This window comes from Musca autumnalis, unplaced genomic scaffold (assembly GCF_047663935.1).
Source record: "Musca autumnalis isolate F117 unplaced genomic scaffold, ASM4766393v1 scaffold_5, whole genome shotgun sequence".
NCBI lineage: Eukaryota > Metazoa > Arthropoda > Insecta > Diptera > Muscidae > Musca > Musca autumnalis.
The window spans coordinates 123,731,931-123,759,206 of NW_027412088.1; the positions used below are offsets into that span (position 1 = coordinate 123,731,931).

Genomic DNA, 27,276 nt, shown 5'->3' on the forward strand with positions numbered 1-27,276 from the left:
ACCTCTGGATAGTGACATCTCAAGTTATCAGGATTTTACTGTATTCCAAAATGTGGAGTTGATCGCGCTTTCCCACTTATTGTTTAGTGTTCAGGGTTTATAGCATTTTTTAGGCACGCAAAATGATGTATATTATCTGAAATAATAAATGTTTGAACATTTTGTGATGACCGCGATATTTCACTTCCGCGAAGACCATTCAGTGTCAAGACGGTAATTACTAATATTAAAATAGCTCACGACCGCGCTATCCCACTTGTTCAAGCTAGTGTTCACATCATTTTTGTGTCACGCTTACTAAAATTATGTATATTAATTGAAATAACACATTTTTGAAAACTTTGTGATGACCGCGATCATTCAGGGAAAACAATCTGTAAACAATACGTTCAAAAATATCAAAGATTTCTGATTTTCTTAAAAACATTGTAGGGAGGACCACCAGTCGCTATTCTTAGCAGTAAAAAACAGCTTACGACCGTTCTAATTAACTGAAATAATACATTTTTGAAAATTTTGGGATGAACGCGATATTTCACTTCCGCAATGATCATTCAGAGTCAAGACAGTAATTATCATAGCAATGCAAACAATTTGTGAACAATATATTAAAAAGTATCTTGAATTTCGCGGTTTTCTTAAACAATTTGTGGGGAGGACCACCGGTCACTACACATAGCTTGATAAAAAAAAAAGATTACGACCTATTCTCAGACCTAAAAACACCACATACAAAATTTCATAAGATTTCCCAATCGATTTTTCGGAATTTCTATATAGTGACATCTCATGTTATCGGGATTTTACTGTATTCCAAACTATGGAGTTGACCGCGTTATCCCACATATTGAAGCCAGTGTTATAGCGGTTTTGTAGTCACGCTTACTAAAATAAGGTATATTATCTGAAATAATACATTTTTGAATAATTTGGGATGACCGTGATATTTCACTTCCGCGACGACCATTCAAAAAATTATATAGCCTATTTTCATCACCGATGTTACCAGTACATTATCTGAAATTTTCAAGAAAATCTATTCAGCCGTTTTTGAGTCTATTCGGAACATACAAACATACAAACAAACAAACATACTAACATACACACATTGCCTTTTATATATTAGACATTGAAGAACATACCTAAATATTAGGTTAAGTTTCCATTTTCATATTCCTTTTCCCGGAAATGAAACATATTTTATGGTCTAGGAATACTGCTTAAACGTCAGTATTACCAGCTTACAATTGCTCAGTACAGTTTAAAAGTCACTGATTCATCTGAGTATTTTGCCTAGGCAACATAGAGAGCAACATATACCCCGTTTAAAATCTCATTTAATAGAGATCATAATAATTTAGCTATAACTGTTTCCATTTGTGCTCTCTATGCTTAGATATTCTATTTTTTTGTAATTTTGCCTCTGCTTTCTCGTAATAATTGTAAAGGGTTGTTTACACCATCTATCAATGTGGTATGAGATGTCAAATTTTCTACCTGCGAATGTTGTACACATAGTGTGACCACTATGAAAATTTTCATCTATCAAAATGATTTGGCAACTCATATGTAAATTTTTCATTTAGGGAGCGCTCTATTTGATACGGCATTCTTGTATGTAAACATAAATTTATCAGCTGTTTTCTGTCTCAAAAAAGAAAAACAAAATCTTTTAAAAAAGAAAATGGAAAGTTATGTATATTTAAATATTTAGAAAAGTAAACAAAGGGTGTTTATAATGTAATTTTCAGATCGATTGGTCGAAAGAAGCAGTCTTGGAAATGATTGCTTTGTGGCAAAAACATAAATGCCTCTATAACCCCAAAAACCTATTCTACCACAACAAACATGCTAGATATTCATTTTCCTTCAACCAAAATTAAAATTTGCGCAAATTTGCAACTCAACAATAAATGTAAACAATGACAAAAACAGCTGTTTTTATATTTATAGGTTATGTCATACGAAAATAACACTTGTAGGTATGAACGCACAAATTGAAAGTTGTATGGATGACGTCAATTTTGACAAACATAGAGAATGTCGAATGGGTGAAAGAAATGGCAGCTCATATGGCATTGATAGATGGTGTAAACAGCCCTTTACCGAAATAAAACCACCATTCCTAAACAGAAGGTCATTTAACTCGGCTTCTAAACTAGCTGTTACAGTTTTAAAGTCCTCTTTCTTCATACCTCGAACATACACACAAACCAATATCGAATTTTTAGCTGAAACAAAATATAATGTATTACCAAATAGATCTTTATTCTGCTTTTGAATTATGTTTTTGTCATTGCTGCCAATGTCTTAAGCAACTTAGATTATAATATAGTCTGTTTAAGTTTTCTTAGAATATGGTTTTTGAAATTGTTATTAAAACTTTGGTTGAATTAACCATGAATTGAATCTTCATTTGAGTTTGACTAAGATAGGCACCAGTAGTTAGTGGGGGATACTGATTATGGGTTACTCGAATTTGGCAGTGGATGCTGAGTAACATGGTAGGGTGGGCAAAAGGGATTTGTGCAAACCATCGGCGCTTCCCGTATATAATCTCAAGGGAATCCTAAACTTCTTTTCTTTACACTCTTTTTGTATTTGCATCTTCAAAATTATATCGTGCATGCTTGTTACAACATATAAAATTTGGTAATGTAGCTAATCTCCGGTAAACTATGGAAAGAACCCACACCTCCGGCGAGTTATAAGGCCGTGGTACAAAAGCATGCCATACCCATTTGTTTACAGCAGGAGTATTTCAGTGTTCTTTCATGAACTCATAAATCAAGCCTCTCAGATTGTATGCTACAGTTTATTTAAAAAACTTATACGAAATCGTTTATTAATATTTTTATTTTAGTATTCTTTTAATTCTGCAAATGAAATGAAATTATGTGTAACGCAATTTGCAGTTTTCTCTACGGGTATTGCGTTACTTTACGATTACGTTACGGATTTTACGTTACTGCGTCACTAATTAAACTTCAATTTATGTGATGTTGGTAAATGAGTACCCACAACAAGTAATCGAGTAGTTATTGAATGTAGCGCACTAATATAATAGAAATTACAAATGTAATGTAAACAACAACAATTTAAGTGAGAGGGTGTTTTTTTCAATTATCGTTTTTTGTTATGTTTATGACCTTTGACAAAAACATTAAACGTATAAAATGATGTTATATATTTTATGATCAGTGACAGTGTTTCAATTATTAATTTATATTTACGTGAAGCGTTCAAGTACTTTTCAGCACAATTCAAACAACTACAACAACAAAATAACTAGAAATGCTTCTTCTTTCCAATACAAAAAATTAGTAAAAATTTCTTTTCAGAAATTGCAATTATACTAATTTCTTAGGGGTTTTCGCTTTCTTGGCTCGAAGGACTATGTATAAGTTCCGTTCCAGGCGAAAGGACTTATAAGGTTCCAGAAAAATAAAGATATTTCAGGAACCAAGATTGACTTGTTGTTGTACGGCGCGACAAACAACAAATTGAAATTCTAGGTACAAAGCACAAGTACACACACAACACAAGTATACTGGAGATACTTACGTGTTGTTTATTGTTATTCAAGAAAAAGAGAATTTATTTCAATTCAACACTTTGACGCTGGCGGTCAACAATTTATTTCAAAACAAAAACAATTCAAAGAAAAAAAATATATAAATTTTGATCAGTCGATCACTTCACCACTTAATCCTTTTACTTTTTATTCAAAAGTGATCATAAAAATTATCGATTAGTTATTAATCGATTTTTAGGGCATTCATGTCGATATCTTCCGCCGACTTCTTTTCCCGATTATCGACACGCAGAGTAATTGACCTTTGAGATCCAATAGATTTATTAAATCCATCTATATATAAACGTACTATAATTCAATGCCAATTGTGTTCGAATGGAGTTAATCTCTTTCGATACTATTTTGTAACAATTTTTATGAATGTTACAAGCTGTTTTGCAGACAATTTGCTTCAGAGCATTTCATTAATTTCCAACAAACGTTTACATTCAATGGTTGTTTAGCCTTGGATCTATTTTGAAACAATGCAATATTAACAAATTAACTACTCGATTATTATAATGCATCTTTAAAACACATTCAACAGGTTTATACTCATTCCTTCATTTTAAGAATGACACTAAATTTTCTTCATTGTTGCTTTTTATCATCACAACAATTGTTGTCTTTTTTCTTCTTAAATGTACTGAACACTATTTCCTCCGGAATCTGCAGAAATTTCTCAATCGGCAAATTTTGAATAAAAGACAATATTCAGTAAAATTTTGCAATAAATTATCACGTAGAAAGACAACTACTGTAAACTTTGTAAATACGTTAGTTGTCTTATTTGTTGTAATTCAATTCAAATACCTTTTTTGGTTTTTTGACTTTTGCTGCCGTTACTGGTGGAATTGTTGTATTTCTCCTTTGTTACTTCTCTTGCTTTCGTTTTCTTCTAGAGGATTTTTTTTTAAGTTTTGTCAAATTATGTTGGAATTCCTTTTGTTGTTAATGTACACATACATTCTTGATTATTTCCTTATTATTTTTTTATTGTGCAATTATGGTTTGTAATGTAATAACTTTTTGTCATTATTATGCCAGTTTATAATTATAAACAAATTAATTATTTCTGCACACATCCGCGTAATATCCAGTTCAAATGTGCGTCATTTGCATGAGTCTGGTTTGTTGTTGTTGTACTTCGTGTGTTGGTATGTTCGACTTTAACTATTAAAAGAGAGTTGACCACACTCACTTGTTCTTGGTGTTCTGAGTAGGAAATGAATGTAGTTCGGTTGCGGCGGTTGAAGTTGGGTAGGGTATGTTATGCACACACAACTATACGTACAAACAAAAAGAGTTGGCTGACTTCTAACAGCGCTGTTGGCGCAAGCGGAGGTAATGTTGAAAATGCTCAGTATGCGGTACGTATGAATGAACTTTTAGCTCTGTTCCTTTACGTGCAATAATCTCCAACCCCTTTTTACTCGAAAAGCGTTCCTTTACTTCTGACACCATACAATTCATTTGTGAGCAGTTTACAAGTTTTACTACTTTTGCCGGTTTTACCATTTTCAAAAGTGAAGGAACAGACCATATGTAAACTTTACATTGTAAAGAGATCAGTGTGCAGCGCCTAACAGCCGGTGGTGTTGACGACTGCTGACGTGCAGTGAGAGTAGAGTTGGCTGACAGAGATCGAAGTATGTTGTCAAAAGTCGCGCATTGTTTGAATTGTGTCGTCTTTTGTATTTCTGTTAACCAGACTTGGTTTATATGTGATGTGTGTGTTTTTTCTTTTTCACTATCTCTTTTTTAGGACATACATAGGTGGGGAGCGAAAGAGGACAGGTTGTTCGTAGTTCAGCTGTCAAGCTTTGTGGTTCGTTTGTTCTTCAGTTCATCAATACAGTAAAACACGCAAACAAAATGTGTGACGAAGAAGTTGCTGCCTTAGTTGTTGATAACGGTTCCGGTATGTGCAAAGCCGGTTTCGCTGGTGATGATGCTCCCCGTGCTGTCTTCCCCTCAATTGTCGGCCGTCCTCGCCATCAAGGTGTCATGGTCGGTATGGGCCAAAAAGACTCATATGTCGGTGATGAAGCCCAAAGCAAACGTGGTATCCTCACATTGAAATACCCCATTGAACACGGTATTGTCACCAACTGGGACGATATGGAAAAGATCTGGCATCACACTTTCTACAATGAATTGCGTGTCGCCCCCGAAGAACATCCCGTCTTGTTGACTGAAGCTCCCTTGAACCCCAAGGCTAATCGCGAGAAGATGACACAAATCATGTTCGAAACCTTCAACACACCCGCTATGTATGTAGCCATCCAGGCTGTATTGTCATTGTACGCTTCTGGTCGTACCACTGGTATTGTGTTGGATTCTGGTGATGGTGTCTCCCACACTGTACCCATCTATGAAGGTTATGCCTTGTAGTGAACTTTCATTAAGAAATTGCGATTTTTGATTGTTTTATTTTTAAATATAAAGGAAATAAATTTAACGGTCGTAATATCTACCGATTCCAATATTCCAAGAGTTATCGATCTGATTATCTTCAATTCCTTTTGGTATGTCGCAATCTGGCAACATTTATCACCTTCTACCAATTTTGGCATTACGCTTTAACCCCTTAAAAATCGATTAACTAGAGGTTTCTTGAAACACGTTTTTTCCTAAGTACATTCTTTTCGCTGTAAATCCGCATAGAGTACACTTCAAATTATCTTCTGATCCTTAAGTTAAAAAAAAATTTAACCTCATAAAAAAATAAAGTGTCATAATTTTCCTATATACGGATATTATTATAATTATTCGAAAATTCAATTAAAATATCAAAAGGTAAACTTTATTACTCAAATATATTTGAACAACAGTGGTAATTTTTGAAATATTTAGGAAAACTTACTCCTTACTTGGAAATTGTAAGGTTAGCTCCAGATTTTGGAGCGACCCGACATAAATGGTGGAGGTTTCGTTTATATCTATCCAAGGAAAACGATTTTTTTCCTTATCTGCAGACGAATATCCAACAAACCTGTCCAATACCAAAATCAATAAGAAGTTTTAAGGTGAAATTTGCACTTTCAACGCAACTGTACATGGCGTGTCTTCTCCAAGCCATCAATTGTCACATGTCCAAATAGACGGGTCATAACATTATATCCGGAGTCAAGAACAGTTGAACAGTGGGTGAACTCATTATTTTCACAGGAAAGTGTCATCAGTACCCCAAGCATTCTACAAACGTGGATTTCAGATGGTTGAAAAGTATAGAACCATCATACAGAAGTGCAGTCTCGAACATCATTTGAATTCACCAAATTTCCCTTGGATTCATGATTTGGTAATCAAACTAAGTATTGGAGTTTTGGTCGTTTTTATTTTTGGAGCAATTTTCAAATCTTCTCGACCAGCGATTTCACAGTAGCGGCACCTCTGAACAGTATTTTAATATTATTGGACCTCCCTAATATCCATTGGAACTTCATCTGGAACCAACCTGGTTACAGAGAGAATTCAATTGTGATCCTCTTAGAAGAAAGAAACAAACCTTAAGTATTGATAACAACAAAAACTTCATATAAAACTTTCCTGACTCTTTTGCATTCTCTTTGATTTGACGACAACCAAAATAGCTGTTCCATATTCATTGATCATTTTTCCTCTTCTTCTGTCTCTAATTGCTGTTGTAAAACAACAACAAATTATGACCTTCAACTAATTTCTTCTTGCATTCTTCACAAAAATCTAGTTTTGTGTGACGCGTTGAATTGAACGGTTTGAAGAGTTAAAAATACATCAGTGGATATTGAAAAGTGAATTAAAATATAATAATTGTAATTGATTGTTAAAATTTGCATGTAATACAATACACATAAAGTAATGCATAAAAATTTCATAGAAAGTGTCAGGAAAAGTATAATGTTATTATTAAAATTAAACCTACAAAGAAACCTAGTTATAGTGCATAAATTAATCTAAACAGGGATATGCCACAACGTTGAAATCAGTGATTAACTTAATGAAATATTCAAAACCTTAAGCGTATAGATTTGTTCCAGCATAATAACCATACATCGAACGACATCAATTGGGAGGCCTCTTCAATGGATATCAGCTGTTTGTATGGTAAGTGAATGTTGTTTTTGCTTTATTAAACACCCCATTTTACTTCACACTTATCCGTAACAAAGAATAATCAACGAATAATCCATCTTTTCACTTTTGTGGTTTATCTCTTTTTTCTACTTTTATCTTTTTTCTACTTTTATTAGTTTTGTTTTGCTTTCGAAAAAGCACCCTACATCTAGATTATAAAGTTGTCGGTTTATCAAATCCTACGTTCTTGTAATTTCTATTTACATTCTATAAAGTATAGTAATTAATTCTGTTTCCCTCAATAGCACTAAGTTACAAAATGAAAACAAATGTCAAACTATACTGAATTATTATTGGCGATATTATATTTAAGATTTTTTATTATTTACATGCATGCAATAAGTTGAATAAATTGGATATATAATATGGATCTCTAAATTTTAAACTTGTGGAGTTTCCCTAAAGTAGATGTTGCAAACGAAATAAAAATCTAGTTTCTTTCATTAGTTAAGGGGTTCTATAACAATGTATTCGCCGAGTAGAACCATAGGTAGGGTGGGTAATGAGGCTAGCGCTCCAAAAACCACCGAGGAGTCGCCCAAGGAAAAACAACCTAAATCAATACCATTTCTTATTTCTTAATTTTTTCATGACAGATTAGTAGGTCTACAGGGGTCAATTAGTTTCAGGGGACCTAGGTAATTATTGGCCAAATACAAATTTCTTATGTTAAAAAGGGAGTTAAGTATTATTATTGCAACGTTCGAACAGATAAATATTAGTACAGGACGCGAACCCCCCAGCCGACTGCTATTGCTAGCAAATTAAAAACTCCCGTAGTCCTGTTACTAGTGTTTGTTTATGCCGAAATGTATGTTTCTGTGAACATGATACTTCTAAAGGAAGTATTTGCAAACACCGTCAAGTGTTCGTTACAATAATTGGCGCCCAGCACGTGGGGCCGAAGGAGCTCCATCTTCCTTTCGGCTCAAATTTTATTACATTTTAGAGTTCAAACTTTAAGTTGCTTTGCGATTTTTCAATGTGATTGTAGACATTTATGTGGAAAAATATACATCACTTCTCTGGATATTTTTGGTTGTTTGAGGTTTCAAAGTTTCGAGCAGACTAACCGTTTAGTAGTTGTATATTTCTTCTAGATTTATGAAAGCAAAAATATTGAGAATGAAACCAAGTAATGGATTTATGTTATCTTATTTGCATCAGTGAATATAAACTAGATATCAATTACCTCTAAATATATCTCAGGATTACAAAGATGTTGCTGTCTGCAGATCTTTGTCCAGATTATTTTGGAGGAATCCTTCAGGTCTCGTAGTAATTGGATTCAAATTGGTTTGTTGATATCACTGATCTTTACGTTACCATAAACCTTAATAGACAATATTTGCATTCCTGTATTGATTTTTGTTAGTTGTCGTTTTATTTCGTTTCACATCGTAATCTTTTTGGAAACTCCTTTATACATACATACATTTTTATTGTTTTTAAATTAAAAAAAAAAAAACATATTAGTACTATCTGATACGTATTCAGTTAAATGCTTTTGTGTTTACAAATTCTGATTTTCCGGACTTACATTTCCTCTAATTTATAATCTTTTTCTGAACCATTACAAACTTAATACTATAAACATGTCGCTTAGTCGAACTCCTCCTCCAACATCTAATATACCACCTTCGGATACAGCTACAAACGCTGACACTATTTTGGACTGCTTCATTTGTGAAGAGCCGATTTCAGAAAGTGAAGAATGCTTGATAATAAAAGAATGTTCTCACATTTTTCATAGAAGTTGCATAGAGACATTTTTGGCAACTTCAGCAGAATGTCCGATCTGCAAGAAATCTTGCAATCTGGCAGACCTTCGAAAGTATACATTTATAACTGATTCAGAGGTAGAAATTCCTCTTCCACTACCTAAAAACCCTACTCAGTCGTATCCTTCAGGTAGTAAAGGCAATAAAAAAGGTAAACCGAGAGGAGCCAAAGCTTTTCACTATAACACTCGAAGTTACACTCAAAGTAATCCGGATTCAAATACTTCTTCTATAAATCCTGAACATATGAATACTCCACCAAGACATAGACCTCAAACATCTTTTCAGAATAATAATACTCAATCTGTAGTAGATATGAATGAGCTAAATCGCTTAATAGAACAAAACATAACTAGACTTTTAGGTAATCTAAACATACTTCCTAGATCTTCAAACAACCCTTTACCAATTCAACAACATAATGATTGTTCTAACTCATCTAATGACAATGCATTACAAAGAGATACTTCTTTAAATCCAAATCTTAATACTGCATCCTCAAATGATTCCGGAAATAGTTCTAGTCTGTCGTCATTTAACTTTTCCGCGGATAAAATCAGCTCGATAATTCATAGTTGGCATTTGCAATTTGACGGGTCCCCAAATGGGTTAAATGTCGAGGAATTTATATACCGATTGCAATCCCTTACCAACGATAATTTTAACGGTGACTTTTCCTTGATTTGTAAACATCTTAATATTCTATTAACCGGTAAAGCCAAAAACTGGTACTGGCGGTACCGAAAGCAAGTGCTCAATGTAGAATGGAATCATTTTTGTTTAGCATTGAGATCACAATATCGTGACTTTAAGACTTGCTTTGATATTAGGGAAGAACTGAGGAATAGGAAGCAGAAACCTGCTGAAAGCTTCGACATATTCTATGAAGCTATATCTTCCATTGTTGACAGGCTTAGTTCCCCAATGTCAGAATCAGAACTTGTGGAAATCATCACAAGAAATCTTCGACCTGAAATAAGGCAAGATTTGTTATACCTACAAATAGACTCAATTTCTCATTTGCGTAAACTTGTGCAGAAAAGAGAAAATTTTTTGAGTGACGAACATGTCAGAAGGAATTTACTAACTAGAAATGTCAACCTACCTCAACCTAGAAGACAAATATCCGAGTTGGACATAGAAGAAAACACTTCTGAGTCTGTTAACTCTGCCTTAGTTGACGCCTCAGTTGATGCCATCAAAACATATCCGAACAAGATTCAGTGTTGGAATTGTGAAGAAGTCGGACATCACTGGGAAGATTGTCTTAAAGACAGGAAGATATTTTGCTATGGTTGCGGGGCAAAAGAGGTTTACAAACCTAATTGCAAAATTTGTCTGGCAAAAAAAGCTTTGCCTTCAAAAAACGTAAGACCTCCAGTTCCCAGAGTGGAACCATAGTACATAAACAAACTTCTTCAAAAAATGCCATTACTCAAACAGATTTCGTTACTCAAACCGGACTTTCTACTCAACCAGAAATTTCAAGCCAAATAAAACAGATTCTCTCTAAACCTGAGAATAATTCAAAATTCAGTAATAATGTTTCCAACATGTTATATCCGATTCTTCCTTACCATGTACGATGGGAGAATTACATAGAAAAAAGAAATAAAATTTTCAATGTAGACACTCTAACCACAACTTGTTTTTCAAAACCCAAAAGATCTACTGTAAGGCTTCGAAAATATTGGACATTAAGGAAGCTAAGTAGAAGGTTTTTAGTATCCGCCATAGTCAACGATCTCAAGGATAAGCGTTTCTACGCTCAAGTTTCTTTTTTGGACTTTAAAGAATTTGGTCTCCTGGACACAGGAGCCAATATAAGTTGTCTAGGCGCTGATCTGGCAACCACTGATTTTGAAAAATACGACAATTTTACAAAAACTAAAGCGTATGTAAAAACTGCTGATGGAAGTCCTCAAAAAGTTGTTGGTTGGTTAGATGTTGAAATAACCTTTAAAAACCAAACACACCCCATTAAGCTATTCTTAATTCCTTCGATATCCCAAAGGATAATCTTGGGTATTGATTTTTTCAAAGCATTTAATCTGTTCGAAAATTTTCTCGGCTCTGTTGACATGATATCACTTAATCATCCTGAAGATATATCAGAGTTACAAGAACCTAATACTGACTTACCGAATGGTACAGATGATCCAAACCAAGATATTTCATACCCTCTTTCCACTGTCCAAAAACAACAACTCGCTTGTGTGATAAAACTATTCCCTAACTTTGAAATTCAAGGCTTAGGTCGAACGCCTTTAATTAAACATTCTATCGACGTAGGCAACGCACTTCCAATCAAACAAAGATTTTATCCGGTATCACCGGCTGTCGAAAAGGTGATTTTCAAAGAAATCGACAGAATGCTTGCTTTGGGAGTAATCGAACCTTCAACATCAGCCTGGAGTTCGCCGATGAGGCTTGTTTTAAAACCAGGCAAAATTAGATTGTGCTTAGACGCACGCAAATTGAATAGCGTTACCAAAAAAGACGCATACCCTCTTCCGTCGATAGAAGGCATCTTTGCTAGGCTTCCTAAAGCCAATCTAATAACTAAGTTAGACCTTAAGGATGCTTATTGGCAAGTAGCTTTAGATGAAGCTTCCAAACCTCTAACAGCCTTCACTATCCCAGGTAGACCTTTATACCAATTCGTCGTGATGCCCTTTGGGCTTTGTAATGCTCCACAGACTATGTGCCGTCTTGTGGATGAGATCATACCAGCAGATCTCCGACATTGCGTATTTGGCTACCTGGATGACTTAGTGGTTGTTTCCGAAAGCTTTGAGGATCATATAGAGGTTTTGGTTCGTATTGCTTCACAATTTAAAAAGGCAAATTTGACCCTAAATATAGGGAAAAGTAAATTCTGCGTTACACGTGTGAATTATTTAGGGTATGTTATTGGAAATGGCGGGATAACCACCGATCCCGATAAGATCAGCTCGATCATAAACTGGCCTATTCCAAAGAACCTGAAGCAGGTTCGAGGGTTCCTCGGACTTGCGGGTTGGTACCGTCGGTTTATTGAGAACTTCTCAACCGAAGTCTTCCCGATAACCGAAGTGGTATCAACCAAAAAGAAGTTCGTGTGGACACCCGAGGCACAGAGTGCATTTGAAAGAATTAAAACACTTTTAACTTCTGCACCTGTCCTTATAAACCCGGATTTTTCGAAGAAATTTTTCGTGCATTGTGACGCCAGCGACTATGGAATTGGTGCTGTGCTTATCCAACTGGACAGTGATAACCGAGAACGTCCTATAGCATTTATGAGCAGAAAGCTTAATTCGGCACAACGCAATTATAGCGTTACCGAGCGCGAGTGCTTGGCTGCTCTAGAAGCGATAAAACGCTTCAGATGCTATCTCGAAATGCAGGACTTCGAAGTTATCACTGACCACTCTAGTTTGGTGTGGCTGATGAAGCAGCCAAACTTGAGTGGGAGATTGGCAAGGTGGGTTTTTCAACTTCAATCCTTTCGTTTTACTGTGAGCCATCGAAAGGGAAAAGACAATATTGTACCGGATGCTCTTTCTCGAATACCGGAAGCATCTGTCGATAGTCTGGACATGGTTGAACCCGAAGTGGATTTGAATTCTCTCCACTTTAAAGATCAAGACTATGAGGAACTTAAAAAGAAGGTGTCTGAGAATTCAGAAAAATATCCTGACATTAAAATAGTCGATGAATATGTATACCTGAGAGCGGAACATTATTCGGGGGACCCTGATCAACAGAACTCTGCCTGGAAACTCTGGATTCCAGAAAATCTGAGGAAATCTGTTTTGAGTAGGGCTCATGATTCCCCCATAGCGTCTCACGGTGGGACTGTTAAGACTTTAGAAATTCTCAGAAGAAATTTTTACTGGCCAGGGATGGTACGGGACGTCCGAAGCTATATAAAGTCTTGCGAAGTTTGCAAAGCGACAAAGCCGCCAAATTTTATAATGAAACCCCCAATGGGAAAACAAATTGCAACTTTCAGACCCTTTCAAAGACTTTATATAGATATTCTGGGACCCTATCCACGTAGTAAGTCTGGTCTACTAGGTCTACTAATAGTCTTGGATCACCTCACGAAATACCACTGGGTATGTCCACTCCGAAAATTTACGTCTTCCAACATTCAAGAATTTCTTGAAAAACATATTTTCCACATGTTCGGTGTGCCAGAAACCATTGTGAGTGACAATGGAACGCAGTTCAAGGCTCACGACTTCAATGCCTTTCTCACTTCTTATGGAATAACCCATTCGTATACTGCGTATTACTCGCCGCAGTCAAATGCGTCCGAGCGCGTAAATCGATCGTTGATAGCCGGAATCAGAGCATATATAAAAACAGATCACCAACTTTGGGACAAACATTTAAGTTCCATATGCTGTGCACTACGAAACTCTCATCATCAGGCTATAAACATGACACCATATCGTGCTCTCTTCGGGCTGAATATGATAACCCACGGGTCATCATATAAACTATTAAAAAACTTAGAAGTCTTAGAAGAACCTCAGGTAACATTAGCAAGGGAAGATCATCTCCAGATTATTCGCAATGATATCAGGAAACATATAAAAGATGCCTATGAAAAAAATAAAGATCAGTATAATCTTAGAACAAGATTAACTACCTTTAATGTGGGACAAGAAGTCTTTAGGAGAAATTTTGCCCAGAGCAATTTAGAGAAGAAATTTAACTCCAAATTGGCTCCAGTTTTTATTAAGGCGAAAGTTCGCGAAAAACTTGGAAGCCATTACTACATATTGGAAGATATGGATGGAAAACTGGTAGGAACTTTTCATGGTAAGGATATCAGGCCTTGAAAGTTCTTTCTCCTCCTAATTCTGTTGCTCAATGAGCCCGAATTATGCGGTTTTGTAGTGAACTTTCATTAAGAAATTGCGATTTTTGATTGTTTTATTTTTAAATATAAAGGAAATAAATTTAACGGTCGTAATATCTACCGATTCCAATATTCCAAGAGTTATCGATCTGATTATCTTCAATTCCTTTTGGTATGTCGCAATCTGGCAACATTTATCACCTTCTACCAATTTTGGCATTACGCTTTAACCCCTTAAAAATCGATTAACTAGAGGTTTCTTGAAACACGTTTTTTCCTAAGTACATTCTTTTCGCTGTAAATCCGCATAGAGTACACTTCAAATTATCTTCTGATCCTTAAGTTAAAAAAAAATTTAACCTCATAAAAAAATAAAGTGTCATAATTTTCCTATATACGGATATTATTATAATTATTCGAAAATTCAATTAAAATATCAAAAGGTAAACTTTATTACTCAAATATATTTGAACAAAAGTGGTAATTTTTGAAATATTTAGGAAAACTTACTCCTTACTTGGAAATTGTAAGGTTAGCTCCAGATTTTGGAGCGACCCGACATAAATGGTGGAGGTTTCGTTTATATCTATCCAAGGAAAACGATTTTTTTCCTTATCTGCAGACGAATATCCAACAAACCTGTCCAATACCAAAATCAATAAGAAGTTTTAAGGTGAAATTTGCACTTTCAACGCAACTGTACATGGCGTGTCTTCTCCAAGCCATCAATTGTCACATGTCCAAATAGACGGGTCATAACATTATATCCGGAGTCAAGAACAGTTGAACAGTGGGTGAACTCATTATTTTCACAGGAAAGTGTCATCAGTACCCCAAGCATTCTACAAACGTGGATTTCAGATGGTTGAAAAGTATAGAACCATCATACAGAAGTGCAGTCTCGAACATCATTTGAATTCACCAAATTTCCCTTGGATTCATGATTTGGTAATCAAACTAAGTATTGGAGTTTTGGTCGTTTTTATTTTTGGAGCAATTTTCAAATCTTCTCGACCAGCGATTTCACAGTAGCGGCACCTCTGAACAGTATTTTAATATTATTGGACCTCCCTAATATCCATTGGAACTTCATCTGGAACCAACCTGGTTACAGAGAGAATTCAATTGTGATCCTCTTAGAAGAAAGAAACAAACCTTAAGTATTGATAACAACAAAAACTTCATATAAAACTTTCCTGACTCTTTTGCATTCTCTTTGATTTGACGACAACCAAAATAGCTGTTCCATATTCATTGATCATTTTTCCTCTTCTTCTGTCTCTAATTGCTGTTGTAAAACAACAACAAATTATGACCTTCAACTAATTTCTTCTTGCATTCTTCACAAAAATCTAGTTTTGTGTGACGCGTTGAATTGAACGGTTTGAAGAGTTAAAAATACATCAGTGGATATTGAAAAGTGAATTAAAATATAATAATTGTAATTGATTGTTAAAATTTGCATGTAATACAATACACATAAAGTAATGCATAAAAATTTCATAGAAAGTGTCAGGAAAAGTATAATGTTATTATTAAAATTAAACCTACAAAGAAACCTAGTTATAGTGCATAAATTAATCTAAACAGGGATATGCCACAACGTTGAAATCAGTGATTAACTTAATGAAATATTCAAAACCTTAAGCGTATAGATTTGTTCCAGCATAATAACCATACATCGAACGACATCAATTGGGAGGCCTCTTCAATGGATATCAGCTGTTTGTATGGTAAGTGAATGTTGTTTTTGCTTTATTAAACACCCCATTTTACTTCACACTTATCCGTAACAAAGAATAATCAACGAATAATCCATCTTTTCACTTTTGTGGTTTATCTCTTTTTTCTACTTTTATCTTTTTTCTACTTTTATTAGTTTTGTTTTGCTTTCGAAAAAGCACCCTACATCTAGATTATAAAGTTGTCGGTTTATCAAATCCTACGTTCTTGTAATTTCTATTTACATTCTATAAAGTATAGTAATTAATTCTGTTTCCCTCAATAGCACTAAGTTACAAAATGAAAACAAATGTCAAACTATACTGAATTATTATTGGCGATATTATATTTAAGATTTTTTATTATTTACATGCATGCAATAAGTTGAATAAATTGGATATATAATATGGATCTCTAAATTTTAAACTTGTGGAGTTTCCCTAAAGTAGATGTTGCAAACGAAATAAAAATCTAGTTTCTTTCATTAGTTAAGGGGTTCTATAACAATGTATTCGCCGAGTAGAACCATAGGTAGGGTGGGTAATGAGGCTAGCGCTCCAAAAACCACCGAGGAGTCGCCCAAGGAAAAACAACCTAAATCAATACCATTTCTTATTTCTTAATTTTTTCATGACAGATTAGTAGGTCTACAGGGGTCAATTAGTTTCAGGGGACCTAGGTAATTATTGGCCAAATACAAATTTCTTATGTTAAAAAGGGAGTTAAGTATTATTATTGCAACGTTCGAACAGATAAATATTAGTACAGGACGCGAACCCCCCAGCCGACTGCTATTGCTAGCAAATTAAAAACTCCCGTAGTCCTGTTACTAGTGTTTGTTTATGCCGAAATGTATGTTTCTGTGAACATGATACTTCTAAAGGAAGTATTTGCAAACACCGTCAAGTGTTCGTTACAGCCTTGCCTCACGCTATCTTGCGTTTAAATTTGGCTGGTCGCGATTTGACCGACTACTTGATGAAGATCTTGACTGAACGTGGTTACTCTTTCACCACCACCGCTGAACGTGAAATCGTTCGTGACATCAAGGAAAAATTGTGCTATGTTGCTTTGGACTTTGAACAAGAAATGGCCACCGCTGCCACCAGCTCCAGCTTGGAAAAGAGCTACGAATTGCCCGATGGTCATGTCATCACCATTGGCAATGAATGTTTCCGTTTCCCAGAAGCATTGTTCCAACCTTCCTTCTTGGGTATGGAAGCCTGCGGTATCCACGAAACCACTTACAACTCCATCATGAAGTGCGATGTTGATATCCGTAAGGACTTGTACGCCAACACTGTCTTGTTTGGTGGTACCACCATGTACCCTGGTATTGCCGACCGTATGCATAAGGAAATGCCATCATGGGATCAATTAGATGATTTTATTTCCAAGAGATTAGATATGATCGAGTCCATATATGACATGAGGAAACCATCCAACAACAACCACAGTTCCCACAAATTCAATACGTACAATGCATCTACTGACACATCTCATAAGGCAAGCAAAGCATGTCACCAAGATCATTCTTTAAGATCTTGCTCCAAGTTTCGTGCCTGGTCATATTTACAAAAAAGAACATTTGTTTCTGAAAACCAAATCTGCGAGAACTGTTTGTCATATGGACACACTTCTAAGAAATGTAAAAGTAAATACTTGTGCCAAATCTGCAAGAAACCGCATCACACACTGTTACATTATGGTGGAGACAATCATTTCCAACCAAATTCGCAAGTTCCAAGATCAGCATCCGCGTCTTATCACATTGAGGCTTTCTACGATGAATTGCCTACACATCCGCGGCTGCTTACTCCAATACATTTAATGTTCAAAATAATTTCCCACAATCTGGTCAAAAAACTGTTTTACCAACAGCCTTGGTGGATGTAGAACATCCAGGTATTAGTTTCACTATTAGAGTCTTCATCGACCAGGGATCACAAGAGTCCTTTGTTGCTAGCCGCATTATAAATCGTTTCAAGATTCCGACAACGAAATCACATACGATGATTTCAGGTCTGGGTGGAACGCTTTTAGAAAATTCTTCAAAGACATGCGAAGTAAAGTTAAAGTCTAGGAAATCAGATTTCAAGGTGACCGTTTCCGCTATCGTGATCACAAACATGAATCACTTAATGCCCGCTTCCCCAACCTCAATTCAAGACTTTGCTTACATGAAATCTCTGGAGTTAGCTGATCCTAACTTCTTTAAACCCGCTCCTATTGACTTCCTCATCGGTGGCGATTTACTACCAACAATTATGAAACCTGGACTTGAAAAGAATGTTTCTGGAAATTTGTTGGCCCAAAATACGGAATTTGGGTGGATCCTTAGTGCCAAGCCCGTATCACAATCTGTCGTTTCATTTGCCTCTTGGACTGCAACTATTGATCCACTTAATAGTCAAATACAAAAGTTTTGGGAAATAGAGGATGTTCCCAGTGAGAAACCCATGTCGGCTGAAGACGTGTGGTGTGAGCATTTCTACAAAAAGACTGTGAACCGTAGATCTGATGGTAGATACATAGTAAAGCTTCCGTTTAAACAACACATAACCCCTGATATGTATCTCGGATCCTCAAGACGTGCCGCTCTGGGTCAATTTCTAAGGATGGAAAAAACCCTTGAGCGAAATCCCGAGCTAGCCGCCGAATACAATAAGGTTCTTTCCGAATATGTATCGCTTGGTCACATGAAGCAAACTTCGAGTGTAGAAATAGTTGACAACGAACACTTCTTATGCTATTACCTGCCACACCATGCCGTAGTTAAGCCTGAAAGAATGTCAACAAAGGTCAGAGTCGTTTTTAACGCATCCAAGAGAACTGAAAACGGTCCCTCGCTAAATGACATCCTTTACACGGGCCCCACCTTACAAAATGACTTAATGAACGTCGTTTAAAATGGAGACTTTTCAAATACGCATTTAATGGCGACATACAAAAAAAAAAAAAAAACCGCCAAATTCTTGTGCATAAAGATGACCAACAATTCCAAAGGATTCTGTTTCGAAACTCTCCAGAGGAGAAAATTCATGACTATTGCTTGCAAACTGTTACATTTGGAGTAAACTGTGCCCCATACTTGGCTATTCGAACTCTGCTACAACTCAGTGAAGATAGTGAAGTGTCACATCCAACTGCATCTTACATTCTAAAAAGTCATATTTACGTGGATGACATTCTTTCCGGAGCCCATTCGTTAACCGAAGCAAGATCTCATCTTCATGAGGTAATAGAATTACTTAATTCGGGCGGCTTTCCACTAAAGAAGATAACTTTAAATCATCCACAGATTCTACAAAATCTCCCCCCCGAGGATCTTCTTAGCGAAGAATTTCTACAAATAGAGGATGTCGGCGAAACGAAAACATTAGGCATTCAATGGAATGCACTAAAGGACTATTTCTTTTACAAAGTGTCGCATATAGAGTTACCAACTGTTTCGATTACAAAACGAAATGTTTTGTCTATAGTAGCAAAGTTATTCGACCCGGCAGGGTGGTTAACTCCAATTATAGTGCTTGCGAAAGTCTTGATGCAACAATTATGGATCGATGAAACCAATTGGGATGAGGAGATTAAGTCACATTCCTTTGAAAGATGGAATTCCTTTATTTCGAACTTTTCCGGTATACAGAACATAAAAGTTCCTCGTTGGATTTACTACTCTCCTGAAAACAAAACTCAAATACACGGCTTCTGTGATGCTTCAGAGAAAGCATACTACTCATGTATATACATCCGATCCACTTCTGCACAAAACGTTACATACACTAATCTACTTGTTTCAAAAAGTAAAGTAGCACCACTCAAAACTGTAAGCCTGCCCAGACTTGAGCTGTGTGGAGCAGCAATGTTGTCAAAGTTGGTAAAAAATGTCATAGAAAATCTAAATGTTGCGAATCATGAAGTCCATTTATGGACTGATTCCACTATTACACTGGCATGGATCAGTAAACCCCCTTACCATTGGAAAACATTTGTAGCCAACAAAGTTTCGGAAATTCTAGATAATGTCGGCAATGCTAATTGGAGACATATTTCAACCGTCGATAATCCAGCTGACCTTGGTACTCGTGGATGTACTGCCACCGAATTAAAATCCAGCAATTTGTGGTGGCATGGACCAAAATGGTTATCCGAGGACCCCCAACATTGGCCAAAACAATGCAAATTTCAAGAAGTTGTCCATGAGCAAAAGGTAATTGCACTCCATACCCAAGTTAGTGGAGGCTCACTACTCGAACGTTTTTCTTCCTGGGATAGAACATTACGGGTGTTTGCATATGTGTTCCGATTTATACACGGATGCAAAAGGATTCAAGCTGGTGGTCTGCGAAAAAGCGTTTTATTAGCCCCTGAAATTTCATTTGTCAAATACAGATTCATAAGACTAGCACAGATGTCTCACTACGCCTGGGAATACGAGGCCCTGGGGTCAAACCAACCGATTCCCAAAAGGAGCCGATTACTTACCTTGAATCCATTCTTAGACAAGCATAAAATACTTCGCGTGAATGGCCGACCAGAAAATAATTCTACCAGAAAAATCGATATTCTGTAAATTGTTCATAGAATTTATACATCAACTTCAATTACATTCAGAACATCAAATAATGCTAAGGGCTATCCGCCAAGAATTTTTCGTAATCCGACTAAAAAGTGCAGTTCGCCATTGTATCCGCAAATGTCATAAATGCACCATTTACAAACACCGCACATCACATCAAATCATGGCCGAACTACCGCCTGAACGATGCACCTTTTCACTGCCCTTTACGAACACCGGTCTTGATTTCGCTGGCCCTTTTGACCTCAAAACTTCCAATCCTACCTTTTCAAAAATGACGGTCCAGAAAAGACGATCAGAGGCCCAGCAGAAAGGATTCTGCTTCAACTGTCTATGTACCGCCCACACTCGGGAGTGGTGCCCGAGTCGCAAAACCTGTATGGTGTGTGACAAGAACCACCATACAATGCTTCATATGGACGCAAAAAATCACACAACCTCTTCTAAGCCCTTCGTATCTCGTCGTTCACCATCACCAAATCGTAGCCCCGATCACACCAGCACTAAAGCGAGACAGAATCAGTCCAACAAGCGTCAAACCAGAACTCCCGCTAACAAGTCGAAGCCATCTTCCTCCGCAGTTGCGCAACGACGTGATCCAACGTGAGCGAAAGACTGAGCTGCCGTGCAAAAAGACACATCTTCTTACCAACTGACCTGGCAAAGGTAATAACCACAGAAGGATGTGATAAAGTACGGCTGTTACTAAACTCAGGAGCAACCCAAACACTCATCTCCATGAACTTAGTAGAAAGGATCGAGTTACCTGTCACCCAGAGAGGAGGAAAAACTTTTGCCACGCTCAACCTTCAGTCCTTTCATGATCACACGGTGAAAATTAAAATCACGGGAGAAGTAAAGAAACAACTCTCACCCATCTTGGCAGAACCAACCACTGAGAAGACATTACAATCCATCTACAACCACTTGACGGATCTAGCAGATCCGCATTTTTACAACCCAAAAAATATTGAACTCCTCCTGGCTAACGACTTCATTCCTAAGATCCTCAGGGCAGGATTAATTCAAACGTCGTCTAGTACCCCAATCGCACAAAGCACGGTCTTCGGTTGGGTTATATCCGGAGCCTGCGATTACTAAGTTGCATCAACGCAAGGGAGGCCGCCATGTTGAAGCGACTTCAACCACTAGCATTAAGAATTTGAATTATCATAAATGAACTATTTTTTGAATTACACATGAAACTTGTCCTAAACGATCTGGTAGCCTCAAATAATAAAGCTTTTTCTCAATTCTGAGAGGCTACCATTTCATATCTTTGCTGTCATTTTTCGTTTGCTGAATTGTAACCAAAAATGTGTGCAAATGGCTGCATTTTTTCATCTCACTTGAATAAATACCGCCTCGTCATCAAGACGAAATATTTACAGTAAAATAAAACCTTATTTTGTCTGCAACAAAATAAATCGATGTCTACCGCTTTTCATTTGCTTCTACTGTTTGCAATTTCTGAAGGAGTCCGCCACCGCTTCTTTTCTCTACACGCTACAGTCCGCTAAACGGCTATCTCTTCCAAAATTGTACAGACGTCTTCTATCTAGAATGGAGTTTTGTGGGACAAAAAATAATAAACGCAGATAAAGATTAACCATAAAACGTGATTTTACTTTTGGCAGATTCCTGGCGTTTACGTACTATTTAGAGTTTTTGTGTATTCGGGGAACTATAGTACAATTTTCTGACAAATAATTTTGTAGAAAATTTTGATTTGATACGATCACATTTTAAAGGAGTTTTTAAAAGTTTTTGAAAAAAGGGACCAAAACGACCCGTTTAGTGCCTCGCATGAGGGTTAATTTTTTATAAAAATATACCCCGCATTGTTGTCAGTAATATTGCCAATGACAGTTTATACCTAAAATGCAAGGATTCCAAGGAATCTGATATCGAATATTTCAAAACCTGTAGAAATGGGCGGAAATTGCCACGCCTATTTAGGTTACTTCCCGACGTAAGCTTTCAAAACGCCGATACACGTGTCTACTTTTTTCGGTCCTCTTTGATAATCTGGCCGAATTATCTTACAATTATTTTTTGTGTTGTACAGTGTAATAATCATAGAATATCATTCAAATATGAAAGAGAAAACGAAACCTATTCATTAACGTAAAAAAGAAGTTAACAGTGCATTAAATACAATGTTGTCTTGTCATTGGAGTTAACAGATGTCTGTTCACCGACAAATTAACATAACATATGCATCCAACACATACATATAAGATCTAACATAAGAAATTATCATATCTAACAAACACCAACACAGATATCTTATTATACGTAAAATTAATCAGCAACTCCATTCAACTGCTACTACGCCGCAATTTGTATGCACTTTTCTTGCCAATTTATTTTTATGAAACACAGTTCTTATACTTCATATCGACACCTCCAAATAATAGTTAAGTCTAAAAAGTGAGTTTTGCAGGAGAAGCTCTCAAAGTTTGGAAATTTTTTTGAACTTCAGTACTATGCTAAGTCAATATTTGCTTATAACTTCTGTTCGGATTGACCGATCATTAGCCCCTGAAATTTCATTTGTCAAATACAGATTCATAAGACTAGCACAGATGTCTCACTACGCCTGGGAATACGAGGCCCTGGTGTCAAACCAACCGATTCCCAAAAGGAGCCGATTACTTACCTTGAATCCATTCTTAGACAAGCATAAAATACTTCGCGTGAATGGCCGACCAGAAAATAATTCTACCAGAAAAATCGATATTCTGTAAATTGTTCATAGAATTTATACATCAACTTCTATTACATTCAGAACATCAAATAATGCTAAGGGCTATCCGCCAAGAATTTTTCGTAATCCGACTAAAAAGTGCAGTTCGCCATTGTATCCGCAAATGTCATAAATGCACCATTTACAAACACCGCACATCACATCAAATCATGGCCGAACTACCGCCGGAACGATGCACCTTTTCACTGCCCTTTACGAACACCGGTCTTGATTTCGCTGGCCCTTTTGACCTCAAAACTTCCAATCTTCGCAACGCTAAGCTGCAAAAAGGTTACACAGCAATATTTGTCTGTTTCTCTACTCGAGCAGTTCATTTGGAGGTTTGCTCAGAACTGACCTCTGAAGCATTTCTCGCAACATTTAGTCGATTTGTTGGACGAAGAGGCCTTCCAAATCAACTCTTTTCTGACAACGGTACCAATTTTGTCGGAGCCAGTCGCATATTGTCCCAAGAGTACATAAAGTTCTTGAAGTCAGCTGAACAAAACCTTGTCACCAAATACAACATACACGGCTTCACCTGGCATTTCATTCCGCCCCATGCCCCACATATGGGTGGACTTTGAGAGCATGAAAGCCCATTTGCTGAAGACTGCTGGAAACAATAAATGCACCTATGAAGAGTTTTCGACATTGCTAGTTAGAATCAAAAGCATTTTAAATTCCAGACCTCTCTCTCCTCTAACGGATGAACCAAATGAGCTCGTACCTCTAACTTCTGGTCACCTGTTACGCGGTGCACCTCTTGTAGCTATACCTGAGCCGTCCTCCGACAATTTGTGGAAACGCTTAAAAACAATACAGCTTAATTTTGCCAGACGTTGCAAAAGCGAATATGTTTCCGAATTACAACGCAGATATAAATGGAAACGAGTTCAACGAGATTTAGCTCCAGATGATTTTGTTGTTATCAAAGGTGATAATCTTCCTCCTACTGAGTGGCGACTTGGACGAGTAATAAAAGTGTTCAAGGGAAAAGATTCCAAAGTTCGTGTGGCAGAAACTCGCACGCAAAACGGAATAATTGTTCGCCCTCTAGTAAAACTCTATATCCTCCCCAACTGTTAGTTTTAACCGTTATGCTCACATTTTATATAATCTTACGTTTCACAATCCTTCTAGCGTACCAAAGTGCCGCATATGTCAAGAACGGCACCTTATAAAATACTGTCCTACCTTTTCAAAAATGACGGTCCAGAAAAGACGATCAGAGGCCCAGCAGAAAGGATTCTGCTTCAACTGTCTATGTACCGCCCACACTCGGGAGTGGTGCCCGAGTCGCAAAACCTGTGTGGTGTGTGACAAGAACCACCATACAATGCTTCATATGGACGCAAAAAATCACACAACCTCTTCTAAGCCCTTCGTATCTCGTCGTTCACCATCACCAAATCGTAGCCCCGATCACACCAGCACTAAAGCGAGACAGAATCAGTCCAACAAGCGTCAAACCAGAACTCCCGCTAACAAGTCGAAGCCATCTTCCTCCGCAGTTGCGCAACGACGTGATCCAACGTGAGCGAAAGACTGAGCTGCCGTGCAAAAAGACACATCTTCTTACCAACTGACCTGGCAAAGGTAATAACCACAGAAGGATGTGATAAAGTACGGCAGTTACTAAACTCAGGAGCAACCCAAACACTCATCTCCATGAACTTAGTAGAAAGGATCGAGTTACCTGTCACCCAGAGAGGAGGAAAAACTTTTGCCACGCTCAACCTTCAGTCCTTTCATGATCACACGGTGAAAATTCAAATCACGGGAGAAGTAAAGAAACAACTCTCACCCATCTTGGCAGAACCAACCACTGAGAAGACATTACAATCCATCTACAACCACTTGACGGATCTAGCAGATCCGCATTTTTACAACCCAAAAAATATTGAACTCCTCCTGGCTAACGACTTCATTCCTAAGATCCTCAGGGCAGGATTAATTCAAACGTCGTCTAGTACCCCAATCGCACAAAGCACGGTCTTCGGTTGGGTTATATCCGGAGCCTGCGATTACTAAGTTGCATCAACGCAAGGGAGGCCGCCATGTTGAAGCGACTTCAACCACTAGCATTAAGAATTTGAATTATCATAAATGAACTATTTTTTGAATTACACATGAAACTTGTCCTAAACGATCTGGTAGCCTCAAATAATAAAGCTTTTTCTCAATTCTGAGAGGCTACCATTTCATATCTTTGCTGTCATTTTTCGTTTGCTGAATTGTAACCAAAAATGTGTGCAAATGGCTGCATTTTTTCATCTCACTTGAATAAATACCGCCTCGTCATCAAGACGAAATATTTACAGTAAAATAAAACCTTATTTTGTCTGCAACAAAATAAATCGATGTCTACCGCTTTTCATTTGCTTCTACTGTTTGCAATTTCTGAAGGAGTCTGCCACCGCTTCTTTTCTCTACACGCTACAGTCCGCTAAACGGCTATCTCTTCCAAAATTGTACAGACGTGTTCTATCTAGAATGGAGTTTTGTGGGACAAAAAATAATAAACGCAGATAAAGATTAACCATAAAACGTGATTTTACTTTTGGCAGATTCCTGGCGTTTACGTACTATTTAGAGTTTTTGTGTATTCGGGGAACTATAGTACAATTTTCTGACAAATAATTTTGTAGAAAATTTTGATTTGATACGATCACATTTTAAAGGAGTTTTTAAAAGTTTTTGAAAAAAGGGACCAAAACGACCCGTTTAGTGCCTCGCATGAGGGTTAATTTTTTATAAAAATATACCCCGCATTGTTGTCAGTAATATTGCCAATGACAGTTTATACCTAAAATGCAAGGATTCCAAGGAATCTGATATCGAATATTTCAAAACCTGTAGAAATGGGCGGAAATTGCCACGCCTATTTAGGTTACTTCCCGACGTAAGCTTTCAAAACGCCGATACACGTGTCTACTTTTTTCGGTCCTCTTTGATAATCTGGCCGAATTATCTTACAATTATTTTTTGTGTTGTACAGTGTAATAATCATAGAATATCATTCAAATATGAAAGAGAAAACGAAACCTATTCATTAACGTAAAAAAGAAGTTAACAGTGCATTAAATACAATGTTGTCTTGTCATTGGAGTTAACAGATGTCTGTTCACCGACAAATTAACATAACATATGCATCCAACACATACATATAAGATCTAACATAAGAAATTATCATATCTAACAAACACCAACACAGATATCTTATTATACGTAAAATTAATCAGCAACTCCATTCAACTGCTACTACGCCGCAATTTGTATGCACTTTTCTTGCCAATTTATTTTTATGAAACACAGTTCTTATACTTCATATCGACACCTCCAAATAATAGTTAAGTCTAAAAAGTGAGTTTTGCAGGAGAAGCTCTCAAAGTTTGGAAATTTTTTTGAACTTCAGTACTATGCTAAGTCAATATTTGCTTATAACTTCTGTTCGGATTGACCGATCATTACCAAAATTAGAAAGAATTTAAGTTAAAGGACGTTCGACACCTCCAAATAATAGTATGCTAATTCTGAAAAGCGAGTTTTGCAGGACAAGCTCTAAAAGTTTGGAAATTTCTTTGACCTTCAGTACTATGCTAAGTAAATATTTGTTTATAACTTCTGTTCGGATCGTCCTATTATTACCAAAATTTGACTGAATTTAAGTTAAAGGACGTTAAATATAAAAATGTAAAGAACTTGAAAACATGCTAAGTCGACTTAGCATACTATTGTTTGGAGGCGTCGATATGAACTCTTAAGCAAATGGGCACTACAGCACTAGAGATTATATAACCACTTTGTTTCCAAGAATCACTGATAATTGCGTCTTCCGAGATCGAAAATAGACAAAATTATCAAACTGTAGGATGCTGTCACAACTGGCCAACA

General features: G+C 36.7%; 2 protein-coding genes across 2 annotated transcripts; both read left to right on the plus strand.

The window, feature by feature from the left end:
• Positions 1 to 5,388: 5,388 nt before the first annotated feature.
• LOC141386743 (actin-5C-like) lies at positions 5,389 to 17,947 on the plus strand. The gene is made up of 3 exons (XM_073955663.1): positions 5,389 to 5,964; positions 12,980 to 13,308; positions 16,935 to 17,947. Exons 1-3 carry the CDS (start codon positions 5,450 to 5,452, stop codon positions 17,945 to 17,947), a joined length of 1,857 nt encoding a protein of 618 aa, XP_073811764.1. The 5' UTR covers positions 5,389 to 5,449.
• A 233-nt stretch (positions 17,948 to 18,180) lies between these two features.
• LOC141386744 (uncharacterized) lies at positions 18,181 to 18,960 on the plus strand. The gene has a single exon (XM_073955664.1). It carries the CDS (start codon positions 18,181 to 18,183, stop codon positions 18,958 to 18,960), a length of 780 nt encoding a protein of 259 aa, XP_073811765.1.
• The last annotated feature ends 8,316 nt before the right edge of the window (positions 18,961 to 27,276 follow it).